Source organism: Artemia sp. Qi Xiang Cuo, chromosome 4 (genome assembly GCF_049724085.1).
Source record: "Artemia sp. Qi Xiang Cuo chromosome 4, ASM4972408v1, whole genome shotgun sequence".
In the NCBI taxonomy this organism is placed as follows: domain Eukaryota; kingdom Metazoa; phylum Arthropoda; class Branchiopoda; order Anostraca; family Artemiidae; genus Artemia; species Artemia sp. Qi Xiang Cuo.
The window spans coordinates 27,676,407-27,696,315 of NC_142797.1; the positions used below are offsets into that span (position 1 = coordinate 27,676,407).

General features: G+C 36.1%; 1 protein-coding gene across 1 annotated transcript in view; it reads right to left on the reverse strand.

The window, feature by feature from the left end:
* The window catches only part of mus101 (mutagen-sensitive 101), a 224,216-nt gene that overhangs the window by 72,114 nt on the left and 132,193 nt on the right, over window positions 1-19,909 (reverse strand). Inside the window, exon 15 of the mRNA XM_089087479.1 lies at window positions 4,219-4,368. Within this exon, the coding sequence (XP_088943605.1) occupies window positions 4,219-4,368 (150 nt within the window). The remainder of the gene's footprint in view (window positions 1-4,218; window positions 4,369-19,909) is intronic.

The window sequence follows — 19,909 nt, forward strand, 5'->3', positions numbered from 1 at the left end:
CTTCAGAAAAGCATATGTTTCGTTGCATAAAATTTGCTACAATCTCTTAGCGTAGTTCCTAGACTACTAACCAAAAGTCATCAATAGCCACAAAAGGCACAACTGCAGCTGCTGCAATACGCCCCCATATCGTTGATTCTTTACTGACAAGGATTGTTTATTTGCAAGGATAAACAAAAAAAAAACACAGCTTATTTTTATCATGAAAAGGGTAAGTATGCGAACAAACCAGTTTTATTACTTTCCGAACTATTGGAACTTTGACACCATATAAGGTACCAAAGAGAAAAAGAGAGATTACTATCCTAGAATTCCACGGTACGAAGTTACATCGCGGTACACAGTTTGTGCACCAAACAAGGATAAAAAAACATATTACTTTCCTAGAATTCCGAGACACAAAGTTCATTTTAATTTCATTGATTTACGCCACTGAAGAATTTCCGTAAGCCAATCAAATTGTTCCTTAGCCATCACCAGAAAGAGACTTGAACTTTTTACTGAATAAACACAGTAGAAAACGCACCAAAGTTTAACAAGGGTAAACAGAGATTTGGAACTTGATGCATCTTCTTCATCAAAAAACAATATGTACTTTTCAAAAAGAGAAAGAAGAAGAATAGGAAAAAGTACCTGCAGATAGAGATATAACTTATAACTTATTGGAATATGTCATTTTCATAAGCTGAAAAAGCCGTCCTCTTTAAATTCTAAGAAGGCAATAGGTCCACCTTTTTAAAACTTGATTCGTTCCAATTTGAAAATTTTATGGCAGTGAAAAGGAACGAAAAATTGAATATTACTTGATTGGTTCTCTTGTGCGCAATTTTAAGCCAATAGAAAGAGCAAAACAGTTTTTCAAACACCTTTGGTCCCCAGGTTTATAGATTATGAGCAAGCGTTCGATTCTGTAGATAGAAGAGCTTTAGTAAAGGTTTTATCCTTGTATGGTATACCAGACAAATACATTAAAGTGATTAGTGCTATGTACGAGAATAATACTGCTGCGGTTAAGATAAAAAATGAGGTTAGCAGCTGATTTTGTATTAACTCAGGAGTTAAGCAGGGTTGTGTTCTATCCCCCTTTATATGGATTATTTTGATGGACTTTGTCTTAAGGATCACAGGAAAGGCAATGGGGGACCACGGAATCAAATGGGAAGGAAAAAGTCTCCTGGACTTAGATTATGCTGATGATTTAAGCATCCTAGATTAAAGTGTGAGCAAAATGAATGAATTTTTAGAGGTTTTGCGAGTTCAGGGTGCTAGGATAGGTTTAAAAATTAATGTTAAGAAGACTAAGTCACTAAGGCTAGGAAAAAGTGAAGACGAAAAAATGACGTTGGGTAATGAAAAGATTAATCAGGTGGGCAGCTTCACTTACCTTGGTAGTATTGTTAGTAAAGATGGTGGGAGCAGTGATGATGTTAAAAGTAGAATAGCCAAGGCTCAAGGCTCAAATTAATGTTAAGAAGACTAAGTCACTAAGGCTAGGAATAAGTGAAGACGAAAAGGTGACGTTGGGTAATGAAAAGATTGATCAGGTGGGCAGCTTCACTTACATTGGTAGTATTATTATTAATGACGTCGGGTGTTCTGAAGATGTCGAGAGAAGAACAGCCAAGGCTCAGGGTGTTTTTTTTTACAGTTAAAAAAAGTTTTGAAGAATGGGAAGATAATTCTGCAAACCAAGAATAAACTATTAGAAGGTACAGAGATGACAGCGGTCAAATATGGCTCTGAAGCATGGACGCTCCGAAAAGCGGATGAATATTTGCTAAATGTTTTCCAGAGAAATTGCTTAAGGATTGTTCTGGGTTCCCGGCTGACTGACCGTATTTCAAACAATAGGCTATACGAAAAATGTGGTTCAATACCGCTCTCTAGGGCTATAATGAAAGAAAGGTTGAGCTGGCTAGGGAAAAGGATGACAGATTGCCGAAGATTGTGCTTTTCGGCCAACCGTCTAGGGCTAAACGAAAAGCAGGTCGTCCTCGTTTGGGGTGGGAGGACGTCATAAAGAAAGATTTAAAGGAAATGGGAACTTCGTGGGTGGGTGTAAAAAGGGAGGCTTTGAATAGATTGGGATGGAGGAGGAGTTTACGTAGCTGTGTTGGCCTCAGGCGGCTTGGTGCTGCGGTGAGTTATTAGTAGTAGTAGTGATATTAGCCCATTCAATTCATCTTTCCCCTTATTGGTTGGCGTCCTTCTGGCCCATGAACGAGGCGAGTTTATTTGATTATGTTTCATAATAAGTCGACAATAAGTTTTTAGTAGCAGTTCCAGCTGAAGTTTTTGGTCTGACAATCTGGTGAAAAAAGTGAGAAATATCTTCTAAGCCTGCTTTTGGGTATTCTCAAACCCGCTTAGGTTGGGGAAGGGAGTTTTACGAAAATTCTTAGTATATGCTGAGGTGCGGTAATTAAATTTACCAATCTTTGCAGATATTCCCCCCATACCCCATCAGCACTAAGATACATCTATTCTTAAGATGAAAGATTTTCTTTAAAAGGTATGTTCTTTTCTTCTTGTTTTTCTTCATTAGCTGTATTAAAATCTGGCTAAAATTTGGTCGCTTGCTTATTTAAACGTTCAATTTCGCCAGCTTCTAACACTTTGTCCTATTTTTGCATCCTACGCTAAATGCCGGTAAGTGAGTGCTAATGAAGTTAAAATAAGTTCATTTCAATGAATTAGTTAATCAGCAGATAGGTTATAATAGTCTGATCTTCATATGAATAGCTTTCTATTAAAAAATGCCTGCTTCACGATGGAATTCCCAAGGCTTCCAGATACTGAAAATATACCAAGCCTAAGCAACGCAATAATTTGAAATTTTTTATCTACAATAACGGAAGTACTGGGGGAGGGGATACAAAAATAAAATACATCTTATTTTATATATGACTAAGCCTGTATATAGCCTTTTCATCAATTCACTTACCTTTCATTGCACCAGTTTCAAAACGAAAACGTTTGAGAACGTTCTCAAAGGAAAATAACAATTGCTCGAACAACTATAGGGCCGTACTGAGGCACTTTTCCCCAATAAAATCCAAATCAGTTGGTGCAATGAGCATCATGCATGGTGCAATGAGCAACGACAAATGGAAGGACACTCTGATATCATGCTAAATACCCTAAATTCATTTTCTAAGATTTTACATTGGAGGCTAAACAAATTAACAGCTCTGTTGTGCAAATTCAAGATCACAAAAATATTTTGCATTAAATTAAAGATCAAAATATGCTTTAAATTAGTATTACTTTAAAACACAGATTTTCAGGCAACATTTGTTTAATTTTCATGCTTCCTGTAACATTTGAAAATGGGGGTATAAGCCAATTTGGCATACCCCCCCCCCCCCCCAAAATGTATATCCGAATCGTAAAAACGTAACAAAAATGAATTTAAATAGATTTTTGATGTAACCTCCCCCCCCCCTTGCCGGAAAAAATCCTGCATACGGATGTTTCCCTACCTACAAATATATTGCAGAAATACATGAAAATTCGAAAATTTTAAAGCTTAAATTTGGCTTTTGAAACTTTCCAAAGAAAGATTATTCTATTCTGAAGGCGAACAATGTGCCCGTTTTTTTTATTAACAATTTGGAAACAGGTTTGGCAGTGGAATTGTTTGGCAAAAATAACAAAAACTTATGCAGAACTTGATTATTCTATTCTGAAAGGTATATAACTATACAGGAAAACATTTTAAACCGTTTTTTTGTGTGTTAAAAGGATCTAGAAAACACAGGTCGGGTAACACGATTGTGGGTTTACAATTCATATGCCACCGTTGGTTGAAGCCGTGTGACATCTTTAAGTTTTTAAGAATTTTTGAATGCTATTGAACTAAAATTGAAAACTGCCTATCTGAATCTTTTTTTTTTCCGTCATTCAATTTTTTGTTGTCCACTTTTTTGAAAATGAAAATCCACGTTTACATCTGATGGTATGGCTAAAATATTTAGTATCCATATGCTACTGCTAAAAAAAAATCTCAATGCAACATTGGATGACATATACAAAAAAAAGAAAGAAAAATAGAAGGATATCCAAAAAAGAAAGAAAAATAGAAGGATACACAAAAAAGAAGATAGAAGGATATACAAAAAAGAAAGAAAATATAATGATATACAAAAAAAGAAGAAAGAAGGATATACAAAAAAGAAAGAAAAATAGAAAAGGATGGAAGGCAATAAACTTTCCTACCTCGTATAAAACATAATTAACAGTTCGATCAAGGTTGAATCTCACAGTACCACCCAGTTGCTCTATTTTCTTGTAAAGATCCGGAAGAGGAGTAGTCATCCATCCCGAAACATAAACACTCTTACCAAACAAGGGCAAGCCAGTGTCTTCCTGTAAAATACATCATAATATCTATAAAAAAAGTAAAAAGGAAAATCGTTCGACAAAAGGCACAACAAATTTAATTTTTATTCCCAAGCCTTCATTTCTTTTCTTTAGATTAATTAAAAAAAACCTTTTCCAGAAAATAAGTTTTTCAAAGAAAAGTAAAGAACTCCATTAAACAAAAAATGAGAAAAAACAAAATCAAATAATCTACCAAGCGTGGAACTACCACAAATCAGCATCAATAAATAAATGAAACCCAAAACGAACAGAAATTACAATAAATAACCGAGTCAAACTCAAAACGATCAGAAATTAACATAAGTTGGGCGCAAAACCCCTATGTCTTCCCAAGGCCAGAACAAAATTTGCACTTTACTGTAAAAATATAAATGTTTTTACTTTTATAGCTTTAATAAATCAAATAATATTAACATTTGATTACTAAATATCAGTATATGTATATTTAACTGACAATGCACATTCATTTGTATTTTTTCAGTATAGTGCAAATTTTGTTCTGGCCTTGGGAAGGCATAGGGGTTTTGCGCCCAACTTATGTTAATTTCTGCTCGTTTTGAGTTTGACTCGGTTTTTTTATTGTAATTTCTGTTCGTCTTGGGTTTCATTTATTTATCGATGCTGATTTGTGGTAGTTTCACGCATGGTAGATTATTTGATTTTATTTTTGCTCATTTTTGTTTAATGGAGTTCTTTACTTTTCTTTGGAAAACTAATTTTGTGGAAACAGTTTTTTTAATTAATTTCTGTTCATTTTATATTGACATAGTTCTTTCAGGTAAAAAGAAAATAACACTTTAAATCTTTTTGTTCTTTAAACTTTATAGTTTGGCCTACTATTTGTATGCTGGAGAAAATTTTTCAGCAATTTTTAACAACATACACCCTTTTAAAAATCTGGAAACAAATAGTCTATATAAACCTTATATGCCCCAAGGGCATAACTTAAAACCCTTGCACTGAGGGCTCTGAGTGGGTTATCACCCTAAAAGACCTAATTTCCGGAACTTTCATCTACGTTGAACAAAATGAATGTCTCAAAATTTCAATTCGATGTGTATGAGAGATTTGTGGGCGTAAGCTGGGCGTTAGTCGCTATCCAATGACTTTAAACTATTGAAAAAGCACTAGCCCTTTAATTTTCGAATTGAATAAGCCCTTTTGAAGTTTCTACGACAACGCTTTCAATAAAAACTTTATATGCCCCCAGGGTATAACTTACAACCCTTGCACTGAGGGCTCTGAGGGGGTTATCATCCTAAAAGACAAAATTTCCAGAACTTTCAACTACGTTGAATAAATTGGATATCTCAAAATTTTAATTCGATGTGTTTGGGAAAATGGTGGGCATGAGAGGGGCGTTAGTCGCTATCCAATCACTTTCAACTATTAAAGAAGGCACTAACCCTTTCAATTTCCAATTGAATGAGCCCTTTTGAAGTTTCTAAGACAACGCTTTCAATAAAAACTTTATATGCCCCAAGGGCATAACTTACAACCCTTGCTCTGAGGGCTGTGGGGGGAGGGGTTTTGATCCTTAAAGACCTAATTTCCAAAACTTTCAACTACGTTGAATAAAATGGCTATCTAAAAGTTTTGATTGGATGTTTGAGGGAATGATGGGCGTGGGGGGGGGGGCTAGTTGCCCTCCAATCACTTTCGACTATTAAAAACGGCACTAGCGATTTGAATTTCCAATCGAATGAGCCCCTTTTGAAGTTTCTACGACAACGCCTTCTATAAAACCTTATATGCCCCCAGGGCATAACTTAAAACCCTTGCCCTAAGGGTTGTGGGGGAGTGTCCTCCTCAAAAAATATCTGGAAATCAACTACGTTGATCAAAATGGCTATCTCAAAATTTTGATTGGATGTGTTTGGAGAAATGATGGGCGTGGGGTGGGGGGCTAGATGATATCCAATCACTTTCGACTATTAAAAAGGGCACTAGCCCTTTGAATTTACAATCGAACGAGCCTGTTTTGAAGTTTCTACGACAACGCCTTCTATAAAAACCTCATATACCCCCAGGGCATAACTTAAAACCATTGCCCTGAGGGCTCTGGGGGAGTGTCCTCCTCAAAAACATATTTTCTATGTGGAAATCAACTACGCTGAACAAAATGGCTATCTCTAAATTTTGATTGGATGTGTTTGGGGAAATGATGGGCGTGGGGGGGCTAGTTAACCTCCAATCACTTTCAACTATAAAAAGGGCACTAGCCCTTTGAATTTGCAATCCAATGAGCCTTTTTTGAAGTTTCTACGACAACACCTTCTATAAAAACGTTATAGGCCCCCCCCCCCGCATAACTTAAAACTCTTGCCCTGAGGGTTGTGGTGGAGTTTCCTCCGCAAAAACATATTTTCTATCTGGAAATCAGCTACGCGGAACAAAATGGCTATCTCAAAATTTTGATTGGATGTGTTTGGGGGAATGATGGGCGTGGGTGGGGGCTAGTTGCCCTCCAATCACTTTCGACTAGTAAAAAGGGTACTAGCCCTTCGAATTTACAATCGAATGAGCCTATTTTGAACTTTCTAGGACAACGCTTTCTATAAAACCTTATATGCCCCAAGGGCATAACTTAAAACTCTTGCCCTGAGGGTTGTGGGGGTGTGTCCTCCTCAAAAACATATTTTCTATCTGGAAATCAACTATGCAGAACAAAATGGCTATCTCAAAATTTTGATTGGATGTGTTTGGTGGAATGACGGGCGAGAGAGAGGGGCTGGTTGCCCTCAAATTACTTTCGACTATTAAAAAGGGCACTAGACCTTTGAAGATTTCAATAAAAACTTATATGCCCCCAGGGCATAACTTATAACCCTTGCTCTGAAGACTGTGGGGGGAGTGTCCTGCTCAAAGGTATAATTTCCTGAAATTTAACTGCGTGGAACAAATGTCTATCTCAAAATTTTGATTGGATGTGTTTGGGGAAATGGTGGGCGTGAAAGGGGTGTTAGTTGCCTTCCAATTACTTTCGACAATTAAAAAGGGCACAAGCCATTTTAATTTCTAATCGAATGAGCCGTTTTTGAAGTTTCGACGACAAAGCGATCTATAAAAACTTTATATACCCCCAAGACATAACCCAAAACACTTGTCCTGAGGGCTGTGAGGGGGTTGTCATACTCAAAGACCTAATTTACAGAGCTTAAAACTACGTTGAACAAAATGTCTATCTCAAAATTTTGATTGGATATGTTTGGGGAAAAGGTAGGCGTGAGAGGGTGGTTAGTTACAGTCCAATCACTTTCAACTATTAAAAAGGGCACTACCCCTTTGCATTTCCAATCGAATGAGCCTTTTTTGAAGTTTCTACGACAACGCCTTCTATAAAAACCTTATATGCCCTCAGGGCATAACTAACAACCCTTGCCCCGAAAGTTGTGGGGGAGTGTCCTCCTTAAAAACATATTTTCTATCTGGAATTCAACTACGCTGAAAAAAATGGCTATCTCAAATTTTTTATTGGTTATTTTGGGGGAAAGGAGGGGTGTGGGGGGGGGATAGTTGCCCTCCAATCACTTTCGACTATTAAAAAGGGCACTAGCCCTTTGAACTTCCAATCGAATGAGCCTTTTTTGACTTTTCTACGACAACGCCTTCTATAAAAACCTTATATACCCCCAGGGCATAACTTAAGGTTTATGCTTACCATCCATGTTTTTGGCCGATTTTAAATAGATCGCGTACCGTCTTCAAGTTTCAACGAAAGGTAAAAATTTTGGTATTATTCGATAGCTGAGGATTAACTTTATAAATTCACCGCATTACTTTTTTTTAATTTGCTTCATTTTTTTTAAAGAAAAATATTTTTTTTTAAAACATGGAATTTTGCGACTAAGCTGAAGCCACTATTTTAACCGAATAGACAAAGTTTGTACACCATATTGTTCATTAGCTTCAGATCTATTTATTCGCCGTGCCATATTTTTTAAATTGCTTTGAATTTTCTGTAAGAACTAATGTAAACTTGCTTGAAAAAGCATTAATTGTTACCGCTAGATGGACTCTACTTCGCTATTTCTCATTCAAAGAAATAAAGGCGGATCCGTCATGATGGGTGAATGTAATGCCTTTAGAGTAGGTGGTTTAAGAAAATGCAGTTTTGTCTTAGAGTTACGGTCTGACAAACAGACAAGGCAAAGTTCTTGACTAGACTACTTTGGAATATTCTTTTCTGTAATTTATCGGACTCTGTGATTTAAGCAATTTCATCACGGGAAATAAAAATGGAAGAAGAAAATAAAGCGAAACTCAAGACAATTCTAAAAGTATCTAATCTTGGATGTCCCATTCGATGTATTTTGGTTACAGAAAAATATAAATTATGTTTTTGGATATTGTTTTGGTCAAAGTTGTTTAACAAATCCGAATATAACTAATTTATATACGTTTCGTTCATTCATATATGCGTATTTATTACCAATCCACAAAAAAAGTAATGAAAATGTAGCATGGAAACGATAGAATTTTTTTAATTTATTTAGTTTGAAATTATATCGAATCACGGGCAATCTTTTGAAAGTTAGCTTGCAAAAAAATAAATATACTCATACATTTGTCACGCTTTTTCCAGCATAAAATCACTACTGTTAAAATGAGATCTAATGCCTAGACTGGTTACAGTCCCAGTTGAGAAACTAACTTTGTAGATATTGTTTGTTTGATTTTTTTCCCATTTGTTTCTTATCAACAGTTGTTTCGTAATGTCAAACCAACAAAAGTGAAATCAATAAATTTAGTGTCACATTCTTGACCTGATGAAACAATTTCCGCTAAGATTTCAATATAATTACTAGATTAGTATATTATGTACTCAAGTGTTATAGCGACCACACTTTGTTCTTGATTTGTAATGAAATCGGTTCTTTGTCTTTTCTCGGAGATAATGAGCTTAGCCTGAGCGAGAGAAACTACTTTGGGGGTATATTTTAATTAAATCTTTAATATATAGAGGCGGCTAATTTAGGTATTAAATATAATGTGTTCTGGCCGGCCTGCTTCCCATAATTCTATGTTGTATTTTCCATAATTTTTTTACTAAATTATTATCTTTTCATTCACATTTTGGTATATTTCACTATGATTAACCTAACTTCACTTCTTTGGTGTGGTCGCTATCACACGTAAGCACCAAATATTGTTTGAATATATTCCAATATAGCCTATGTGGGTAACAATGGAAGGAAGCATGATACTCTGATTAATAGAAAATCACTGCAATTATGAAGTAATAATTTCATTGTTCTACTTTTTTTGTATATCCTAGAATTATACCGGCAACCATCTGGGGGTGGGTGGATTGTTAAAAAAAGCTACCATGTTATTTGGAAAAATACATTTTGTAGTACTACTGTTATTTTATTAGGATGTTTCCATGAGATGTGACCAACAACAATGACCGCAATCCCTCCTCCATTACAAAGCCATTCCTGGGGTTGGTTGATTACAGTATCCCTCCCGAATCTAATATAAGCGAAGAAAGGCAAATCAAAATCGGATTCAACCACTATATATGGTCCCTTACCACAGTACTTGTGTCTTGTAACCACTCAAGAAGTGAAATTGGGTTAATCATAATGAAATATACCAAAACATGATGAAAATATAATAGTTTAGTTACCAAAATTATGGAAACTATAACAAAGATTGATGGAAGGGGGCCGCCCAGACCGAATTAAATTAAATACAACCTAACTTAACAAAAATACCAACTAAATATTTAATTAAAATATAGCTACAATGTAGTTTCCCACCAAGCTGAAACTAATATTGTCAAACAGTTCGTACTAACGTAGGTAAGGAGCGACCCGGCTCAATAGTAACCGAAACTCTAAAAAACGGAATTTGATACCAATAGATGCATCAAAAGAATCAGATTTTAATATTGATTTCAAATATATAAGTTTCATCAAGTTTAGTCCTACACATCAAAAGTTACGCGCCTGAGAAAATTTGCCTGATTTTTGAGAAAAGGGGTAACACCCTCTAAAAATTATAGAACGTTAATGAAAATCACACCATTAGACTCACCGTATCAGAGAACCCTACTGTAGAGGTTTCAAGCTCCTATCTGCAAAAATGTGGAATTTTGTATTTTTTGCCAAAAGAAAGATCACGGATGCGTGTTTGTTTTTTAGTTTTTTGTTATTTTTTTTTCCCAGGGGTGATCGTATCGACCCAGAGGTCCTAGAATATCGTGGGAGAGCTCATTTGAATGGAAATTATAAGTTATAGTGCCCTTTTTAAGTGACCAAAAAAATGGAGGGCATCTAGGCCCCCTCCCACGCTCTTTTTTCCCAAAGTCACCCGATCCAATTTTTTAGATAGCCATTTTGTTCAACTTAGTCAAAAATATAATACCTATATCTTCTAGGATGACACAATTCCCCAAAGTCCCCGGGGGGAAGGCTGAAAGTTATGAACTTTGCCCAATCTTTGCACATCGTATTGTTTATTGGGAAATATACAGACGTTTTAGGGGGGATTTTTTCGGATAATGGAGGGGGGTTGGGGGTTATGTGGGAGGATCTTTCCATGGAGGAAGTTTTTATGGGGGAAGGGACAGTGCTATGAAGGGGGCGCTTGATTTTCCAGCATTATTTAAAAACGAATCAGAAATCAAATGTAAAAAAAGTTTTTCAAATGAAACTAAGCAGTAACACCAAAACTTAAAACGAACAGAAATTATTACGTATATGATTGGGTTCGCCCCCTAGTCACTACCTCCCTCTTTACGCCAAAGATTTTTTTAGTACCTTCAAAAGAGTTATTTATTGTAATTAACTTGTGATTTATTCCTTTGTGATTGAATTGAAGTTATCAAGTATTTTGGGCAATAGGTTGCATAGGTTGCATCAAGACTGGGCTCGGTAATTGTAGACAGAGAAAAGCCAAGACAGATAGTCCAAGTAATTGAGAGGCAAATGTTTAAATGGCTGGGGCACGGGTAAATGGCAGGAGTATGGATGACTCTCTTATTGGACACATACTTGTCAGGTTAGTTTTTGGAAAGGCATGCCTGCCTAGAGTCTCTCTCTCTCTTATTTTTGTTCTAATAATTTGTTCTATTTATTCTAATTAACGCCCTTTGTGATTAAGGGTCATTTTTAAAGAATTGGAACAAAATTCGAACTTTAGCGTAAAGAGCGAGGTATTGACTAGGAGGCGAACCCCCTAATACACATAATAAAAATATATGAATATAGAAGTTCGTTACGTAAGTTAATTCGTAAGTTACGCATATTTATTACTAATAAAAACGTTCATAAATAAAAATTAAACAACTTTCGAGAAAGCCATTTAATCAAATAAAAGTATAATTAATATGCAAATTTTGTTTTAATTAATCATGTACGGTGATTCAAAATAAATAAAAAACAAGTTTTTTTAACTGAAAGTAAGGAGCGACATTAAAACTTAAAACCAACAGAAATTATTCCGTGTAGGAAAGGGGCTGTCCCCTCCTCAACGTCTCGCTCTTTACGCTTGACTCTTTCTCACAACTCTATTTTTTTGAAACAATAAAAAGCTTTTCATAAGAGCGAGACGTTCAGGAGGGGACAGCCGCTTTCATATATGGACTAATTTCTGTTCGTTTTCAGTTTTAATGTTGCTCCTTACTTTCAGTTTAAAAAAAACTTGTTTTTTATTTATTTAATCTGGTATAAAGACCATGACCTTGCCGAATCTTTCATGAGGGTTGTTGTTAAATTCTTAGGGTACAAACAGGTTTGCTGGTCAAAAGAAATTCGCATGCCGTACATATCATGGCAACAGCTCTTGCCAGATAGCATGGTAGTGGATGGCACAATCGTTCATTAAATAACATATTATAATAGGTGTCTTAAATAGTACTTCGCCTTAGTTTATTTGTAGAATAACAAGGTATCTGGAAATTTTGTTAAATAAAACGAGTAAAGCATAACTTATTTTCAATTTATATCAGGTTAAAGAAAATTAAATGAAGAATTTTAAAATGAGGGGTAGAATTCCAAATTAATTCTTAAGTGGGTGGAAATACGAGCCAAGGTGACGTCACTTCAAATATAATTCTTATTCATCGTTGTTTTATAAACAAGCGGTGGTGATTAATATATTTGCAAAAAGTATTGAATGAGGAATTGCATTGCATTTCTCTCTTGTTACTAACTGTTGAGTTCAAATTAAATTTTTTAAAACGCAATTTTTTCAGCCGATAGTAACCAAAAAAGTGGGGGGGGGGCTGTCTTAAAGTTCTCGCTAAACACTTATTATTAAATTTCAACGGCCCTTGTGTTTGAGCAGTCTTTCTTAAAGAATTATGACAAAAAATAGAATTTTAGGGTATATAGAGAGGGCCGACGAAGGGGCAGCACCTCTCTCCCACATATATGGATGAATGTCTGGTAGTTTTAAGTTTTATTGCTGTTCCTTGCTTTCAGCCAAAAAAAACTTGTTTTTAAGTGTTTGTTTCATTTAAGTGTTTTTTTTTATGATGGCCTATGTAAGTTCATTATATTTTCGCTTTTTATGATGATCGCCGGTGTAATTTTACTATATTTGGGCTCGTTTTGTGTTCATGGCCGTATTTTTTATCTATCTATTTGCCCATAGTCCCGCGACAAGGTTAAAAACAATTCTATGAAACGCAAAAAACTTACACGTTGCGCGAGACACCTAATTATACTGTCGTTTGTAAACTGTAAAGGGGATATAAAGCCCGTCTAGCGAGCAATGGTAGCAGCGTGCAGGGATTGCTGCCAAAATTAGATTCAAAATATAGTCAAAACTAGATCTCCCATCTACTTACTCCAAGGCGGCGAAAGAAGCCTGCTTAAAAAAATGATTTCCACTAAATATCAACTCGTGCAGTTACATAGCATCACAACTGGTCATTCTGATAACTCAAAATTTATTTTCATACTAGATTATTATTGGTCTTAAGTATCTAGTATGGACTTTCGACTCCAACCCCTCCAATAACCAGTGCAGTCCTTTGGGGGTGGCAAGTGGTGCGACCGCACTGGGCCTCGCGCTAACAGGGCCAAATATGTTATGAACTAAAATCCCATGAGTGATTTTGTAACTTCATGAGGGGACTCGCAGAAAAAACCGTGGAATGTACGGCTTGAGTTCCCAAATGTGCGCTCCCTTTATGTGAAGTGGGGCATGTTGTTTTAAAACTGTCAAAACCCTCCTTCGTTAGACCCCATTTTGGCCCTAAACCACAACGTTCCCGCTGAGCCCTAGGAGTCACATTGGTAACAGTCCCGCTAGAGACTACAGTATTATTGCTCCCGCTATATTACGACCATAACGTCAGGCCCCACGGAGTGCCGGCTGCACAAGGCCTTGCGCACCAGTAAGGCCGCGTCTCCCAATAGCCCAGTTGTATATCTGATTTCAATGAACTTTATTAAAAAATGGGTGATTTTGTAGAAACAAATCTTTAAGCTTGAACCGTATTTAAACTCTCTAAATGTTATCCTTCAGTCTAGTATCAGGTTATTTGATAATGCTATCGGAATCGAGTCAGACTTCAAATTTAAATTTATTTAGCTTTTGTATTTAGTTCTGAAAATGCTGAGTTTGGTTATTTCAAACTGTGATTCCCATAGCTTTACGACAATATTTTTACACATTATATTATCAATTTTTGATACATTTTTTAAAGTAATTTTGTAATCCCGCTCCCTCTCTCTTTCTCTGTCTCTCCCTTAGAGAAGCTAGATATCTTGGGTTTAAAAATAATTAAATAAAAAAAACAAGTTTTTTTAACTGAAAGTAAGGAACGACGTTAAAACTTAAAACGAACAGAAATTATTCCGTATATGAAGGGGGCTGTCCCCTCCTCAACGCCTCGCTCTTTACGCTAAAGTTTTTTTATTGTTTAAAAAAATAGAGTTGTGAGAAAGTCAAACTTTAGCGTAAAGAGCGAGGCGTTGAGGAGGGGACAGCCCCCTTCATATACGGAATAATTTCTGTTCGTTTTAAGTTTTAACGTCGTTCCTTACTTTCAGTTAAAAAAACTTGTTTTTTTTATTTAATTTTTGAACGTTTTTGAATTAATGCAGGTTTTGATTTTGGCTCACCGTACATGAATAATTAAAACAAATTTTGCATATTATATTTGGTTAAATGGCTTTCTCGAAACTTGTTTAATTTTATTTACGAACGTTTTTATTAGTAATAAATATACGTAACTTAGAATTAACTTACGTAACGACCTTCTCTATTCATAAATTTTTAACACGTATATTAGGGGGTTCGCCCCCTAGTCAATACCCTGCTCTTTAAACTATAGTTCAAATTTTTTTTCCAGTTCTTTAAAAATGACCTCTTAATCATAATCAGTTGATCAGTTAAAAAACTTGTTTTTTTTTATTTAATTCCTAATCTTCTTCTTTAATAATGCTGGGAAATCCGGCGCCCCCTTCATAGCAATGTCCCTTCCCCCATGACAACTTCCTTCATGGACAGATCCTTCCATATAGCCCCCGACCCTCTCCGTCCCCCACCTACCAGAAAAAATCTCCTCTGAAAAATCTGCACACTTCCCAATAACCAATACTATATGTTAACATTGAGTAAAGTTCATAACTTTCAGCCCTCCCCCTGGGGACTTTGGGGGATCAAGTCATCCTAAAAGACATTTTTATCATATTTTTGACCATGCTGAACAAAATGACTATCTCAAAATTTTGATCGGGTGACTTTGGGAAAAAAATGAGCGTGGGAGGGGGCCTAGTTGCCCTCCATTTTTTTGTCACTTAAAAAAGGCACTAGAACTTTTAATTTCCGTTTCAATGAGCCCTCCCACGATATTCTAGGACCACTGGGTCGATACGATCACCCCTGGGAAAAAAAACAAAAAACAAAAAAAACAAACAAACAAACAAACGCGCATCCGTGATCTTTCTTCTGGCAAAAAATGGAAAATTCCAAATTTCGTAGATAGGACCTTGAAACCTCTACAGTAGGGTTCTCTGATACGCCGAATATGACGGTGTGATTGTCATTGAGGTTCTATAACTTTTAGGAGGTCTTTCCCCCTTTTTTCGAAAATCAGCCAAATTTTCTCAGGCACGTAACTTTTGATGGGTAAGATTAAACTTAATGAAACTTATATATTTGAAATCAGAATTAAAATCTGATTCTTTTGATGTATCTATTGGTATCAAAATCCCGTTTTTTAGAGTTTCGGTTACCATTGAGCCGGGTCGCTCCTTACTTACAGTTCGTTACCACGAACTGTTTGATATTACTGTCTACGCTTAGTGTCTCCAAAAGAGGTAAACTTATTGAGAAACTTCTCAACGTTAGGAATCATTATAGGTTTTTGCTTCTGAAATATGAGTTAGAAGCTAAAAGTACGAAAAACCACGGTAATTGTCTATTATATAAAACACACTCGAGAATTGAAATTTGGTGAATGCTAATGAAATAAAACAAAATATGATGAAAATAAAATAGTTTAATACCAAAATTATGAAAAATACCACAAAGAATTATGGAAGAGGGACCTCCCAGAGCGCTTAACCTAAAATTACCTAACCTAACCAAAATACTAACTAAATATTTAACTAAAATAAAAGCTATTATTTGGTTTCTCAACAAGCCGAAGGTTATTGTCTGGTATACACAGCGTGAAAAAACTGGGTATTCGCAATACAAGTTCTCGAGTGTGTTTTATATTTTAGACAAGTACCAAAACCATATATAATTGACAAGGGCGCATTCAATTATGTTGTTTGGGGGGCTGGAATATTTTTGGAGGAGGGGAGTTACAAAAAACCTTCAAATTGATTTTGTAAAAATTGTTGTTACATTTTTGCGAGTAAGCCAAAGAAAATTGGCGGAAGGAGGGGTAAAAACCCGGTAACTCTCCCCACTTGGATGTGGCCTCGATCATTAATAAAGCCTTGCTTTTTAGTCGACAAACGTGACTTTGATGCAGCCCTGGCATAAAATGTCGCAATATCGTCTATGCTTGTCTCCTTAGGAAGTAAACAAGTTTTTACGATACAAAGGTGGATTTTCGCCTTTTCAAAAATGATTTGAGATTGAAAAAAAAAATAATCTGCCACTGAAATACGTGTGGCCAATCCCTCTTTACCACATTGCTTGGGATCAGTACTTCTAAATCTAGATATTAGGTTTCTGCTTCTGAAATATTTGTTTGACGCTAAAATAAAGAAAAACTACATATAATTTACAATAGTGCATCCAGGATTGTGGTTTGGGGGGGGGTGAGAGAATTTTTAGGGGGGAAAGGGGGAGGAGGAGTTACAAAAAATAAAAAATGAGTATATAAAAGTTTTGTTACTCTTTTGCTAGAAGGACAAAAAATTTAATGGGGGCAGAGGTTCAAACGCGGTAACACCCCCCGCTTGGATACGGCCTTGATCATAAATGAAATTCGGTTTTTTTGTTGAAAAACGTGACTTTGATGTGGCCCAGGCATAACATGTCGAAATATCGTCTATGCTTGTCTCCTTGTGAAGTAAACAAGTTTTTACGATATAAAGGTGATTTTTGCATTTTCGAAAATGATTTGAGATGAATAAAAGAATTCTCCCACTGAAACACATGCGGTCAATCCCTCTTTGACACATTGTTTGAGGTCTGTACTTCTAAATCTAGATATTTCTAAAAAGCAAAAATCTGTTTCTGGCGTTCTGCAACGAATGTTACAACAAATACTTTTTTTTACAATGAAAAACCTATCACCCCCAAAAAAGCTAGTCAACAATATGGTATAAGCTTAACTGATGGGGAAAACAACCTAGTGGTTATTGACTTAAAAATAGCATTTCAAATTTCAATTCCTTTTGTTCTGGTATATATATGAATAAAATATTTCATGCTACGATTTTCGAATTGCAGAAAAATGTTTTCTTCGGTTAAAAACTCAAGAGAGAAAAAATGGGTTAGTACTTTTCTGTTATAGCAACCCCACTCAAGAAGTAAAGTTAGGCTAATCCTAATAAAAAATACCAAAACATGATGAAAATATAATGCTTTAGAAACAAATTTGGGCTAAATGTTTTCACACTAGGTGGTAGGGTTAAAATATAGCGGGTCTGCATGCAAAATGTGTTACCTGCAATTATTCTTCATATTATGAAGTAAGAATTTTTTTCTAATTTCACATTGTCCAAATACTTTACCTCCCCCCCCTAATATGCAAATATATAGCCCAAATTACACAAGTCTCATGTATTCTGTCACCCTTCACTTTTTTTTTCATTGAGCATAAGCTAATTGTCTTTTAATACAGACAGATGAAAAACCGGTTCTAGGATTGTTCTTGAGTTTTACACAGCGTAATTCTTGAGTGGGATCAATCTTTATTTAAATTAAACCCGTTTTTCTCTTTTTCATTTTTATAAATGAAAATGCAGTGTGGTCTAAGAAATAATTTTCTTTCTTTATAAAGAACGTTTTTCGAATACCCTGGAGATGGCTAGCCTACTCGAGTCAACTATATCGCGCAAGCATCCGCGACGGAGAAAAACTGGCAATTTGATTTTAAAACAAGCATTTCATATTTAACGCTAAACAAGTAAAAAATACCAGGCACCAGAAACTCCTGATCCCTCATTTCTTTCTTTTTTCAATCTTACTTCAAAATATTTCCTTACCCAAAGTCGTCGGCTCCTTATATCGCAATCAAATCTCCGCTAAAATCTCGTACTTTGGCGAAATGTCAAGTCTAGATGTTAAATGAGAATGAATTTCATTGGTTGGCATGGGTTCGCCCTATATTTTACTTTTGACCAATAAACTGCACCGGGTGAAACCTATTGAACATGATCAAAGTTGCAAATAGCGCCACCGTAGCGGAATAATATGAATGGGCCCGAATCCAAACCTAAACGTTAAACTTTATAGTTTGGCCTACTATTTGTATGCTGGAGAAAATTTTTCAGCAATTTTTAACAACATACACCCTTTTAAAAATCTGGAAACAAATAGTCTATATAAACCTTATATGCCCCAAGGGCATAACTTAAAACCCTTGCACTGAGGGCTCTGAGTGGGTTATCACCCTAAAAGACCTAATTTCCAGAACTTTCAACTACGTTGAACAAAATGGATATCTCAAAATTTTGATTGGATGTGTTTTGGAAAATGGTGGGCGTGAGAGGGGCGTTAGTCGCCATCCAATACCTTTCAACTATTAAAAAAGGCACTAGCACTTTCAATTTCCAATTGAATGAGCCCTTTTGAAGATTTTACGACAACCCTTTAAATAAAAACTTTATATGCCCCCAGGGCATAACTGACTACCCTTGCACTGAGGGCTCTGAGGGGGTTATCATCCTAAAAGACAAAATTTCCAGAACTTTCAACTACGCTGAATAAAATTGATATCTCAAAATTTTCATTCGATGTCTTTGGGAAAATGGTGGGCATGACAGGGACGTTAGTCGCTATCCAATCACTTTCAACTTTAAAAAAGGCACTAGCCCTTTCAATTTCCAATTGAATGAGCCCTTTTGAAGTTTCTAAGACAACGCTTTCAATAAAAACTTTATATGCCCCCAGGGCATAACTTACAACCCTTGATCTGAGGGCTGTGGGGTGAGGGGTTTTCATCCTTAAAGACCTAATTTCCAAAACTTTCAACTACGTTGAATAAAATGGCTATCTAAAAATTTTTATTGGATGTTTGAGGGAATGATGGGCGTGTGGGGGGGCTAGTTGCCCTTCAATCACTTTTGACAATTAAAAAGGGCACTAGCGCTTTAAATATCCAATCGAAAGAGCCCCTTTTGAAGTTTCTGGGACAACGCGTTCTATAAAACCTTTTATGCCCCCGTGGCATACTTTACAACCCTTGCCATAAGGGCTGAGGGAAAGTATCCTCTTCAAAAATACATTTTCTGTCTGGAAATCAACTACGCTGATCAAAATGGCTATCTCAAAATTTTGATTGGATGTGTTTGGAGAAATGATGGGCGTGGGGTGGGGGGCTAGTTGATATCCAATCACCTTCGACTATTAAAAAGGGCACTATCCCTTTGAATTTACAATCTAACGAGCCAGTTTTGAAGTTTCTACGACAACGCCTTCTATAAAAACCTCATATGCCCCCAGGGCATAACTTAAAACCCTTGCCCTGAGGGTTGTGGGGGAGTTTCCTCCTCAAAAACATATTTTCTATCTGGAAATCAACTACACTGAACAAAAAGGCTATCTCAAAATTTTGATTGGATGTGTTTGGGGAAATGATGGGCGTGGGGGGGGGGCTAGTTAACCTCCAATCACTTTCAACTATAAAAAGAACACTAGCCCTTTGAATTTCCAATCCAATGAGCCTTTTTTGAAGTTTCTACGACAACGCCTTCTATAAAAACCTTATATGCCCCCCCGCATAACTTAAAACTCTTGCCCTGAGGGTTGTGGGGGAGTATCCTCCGCAAAACATATTTTCTATCTGGAAATCAGCTACGCGGAACAAAATAGCTATCTCAAAATTTTGATTCGATGTATTTGGGAGAAGGATGGGCGTGGGTGGGGGGGCTAGTTG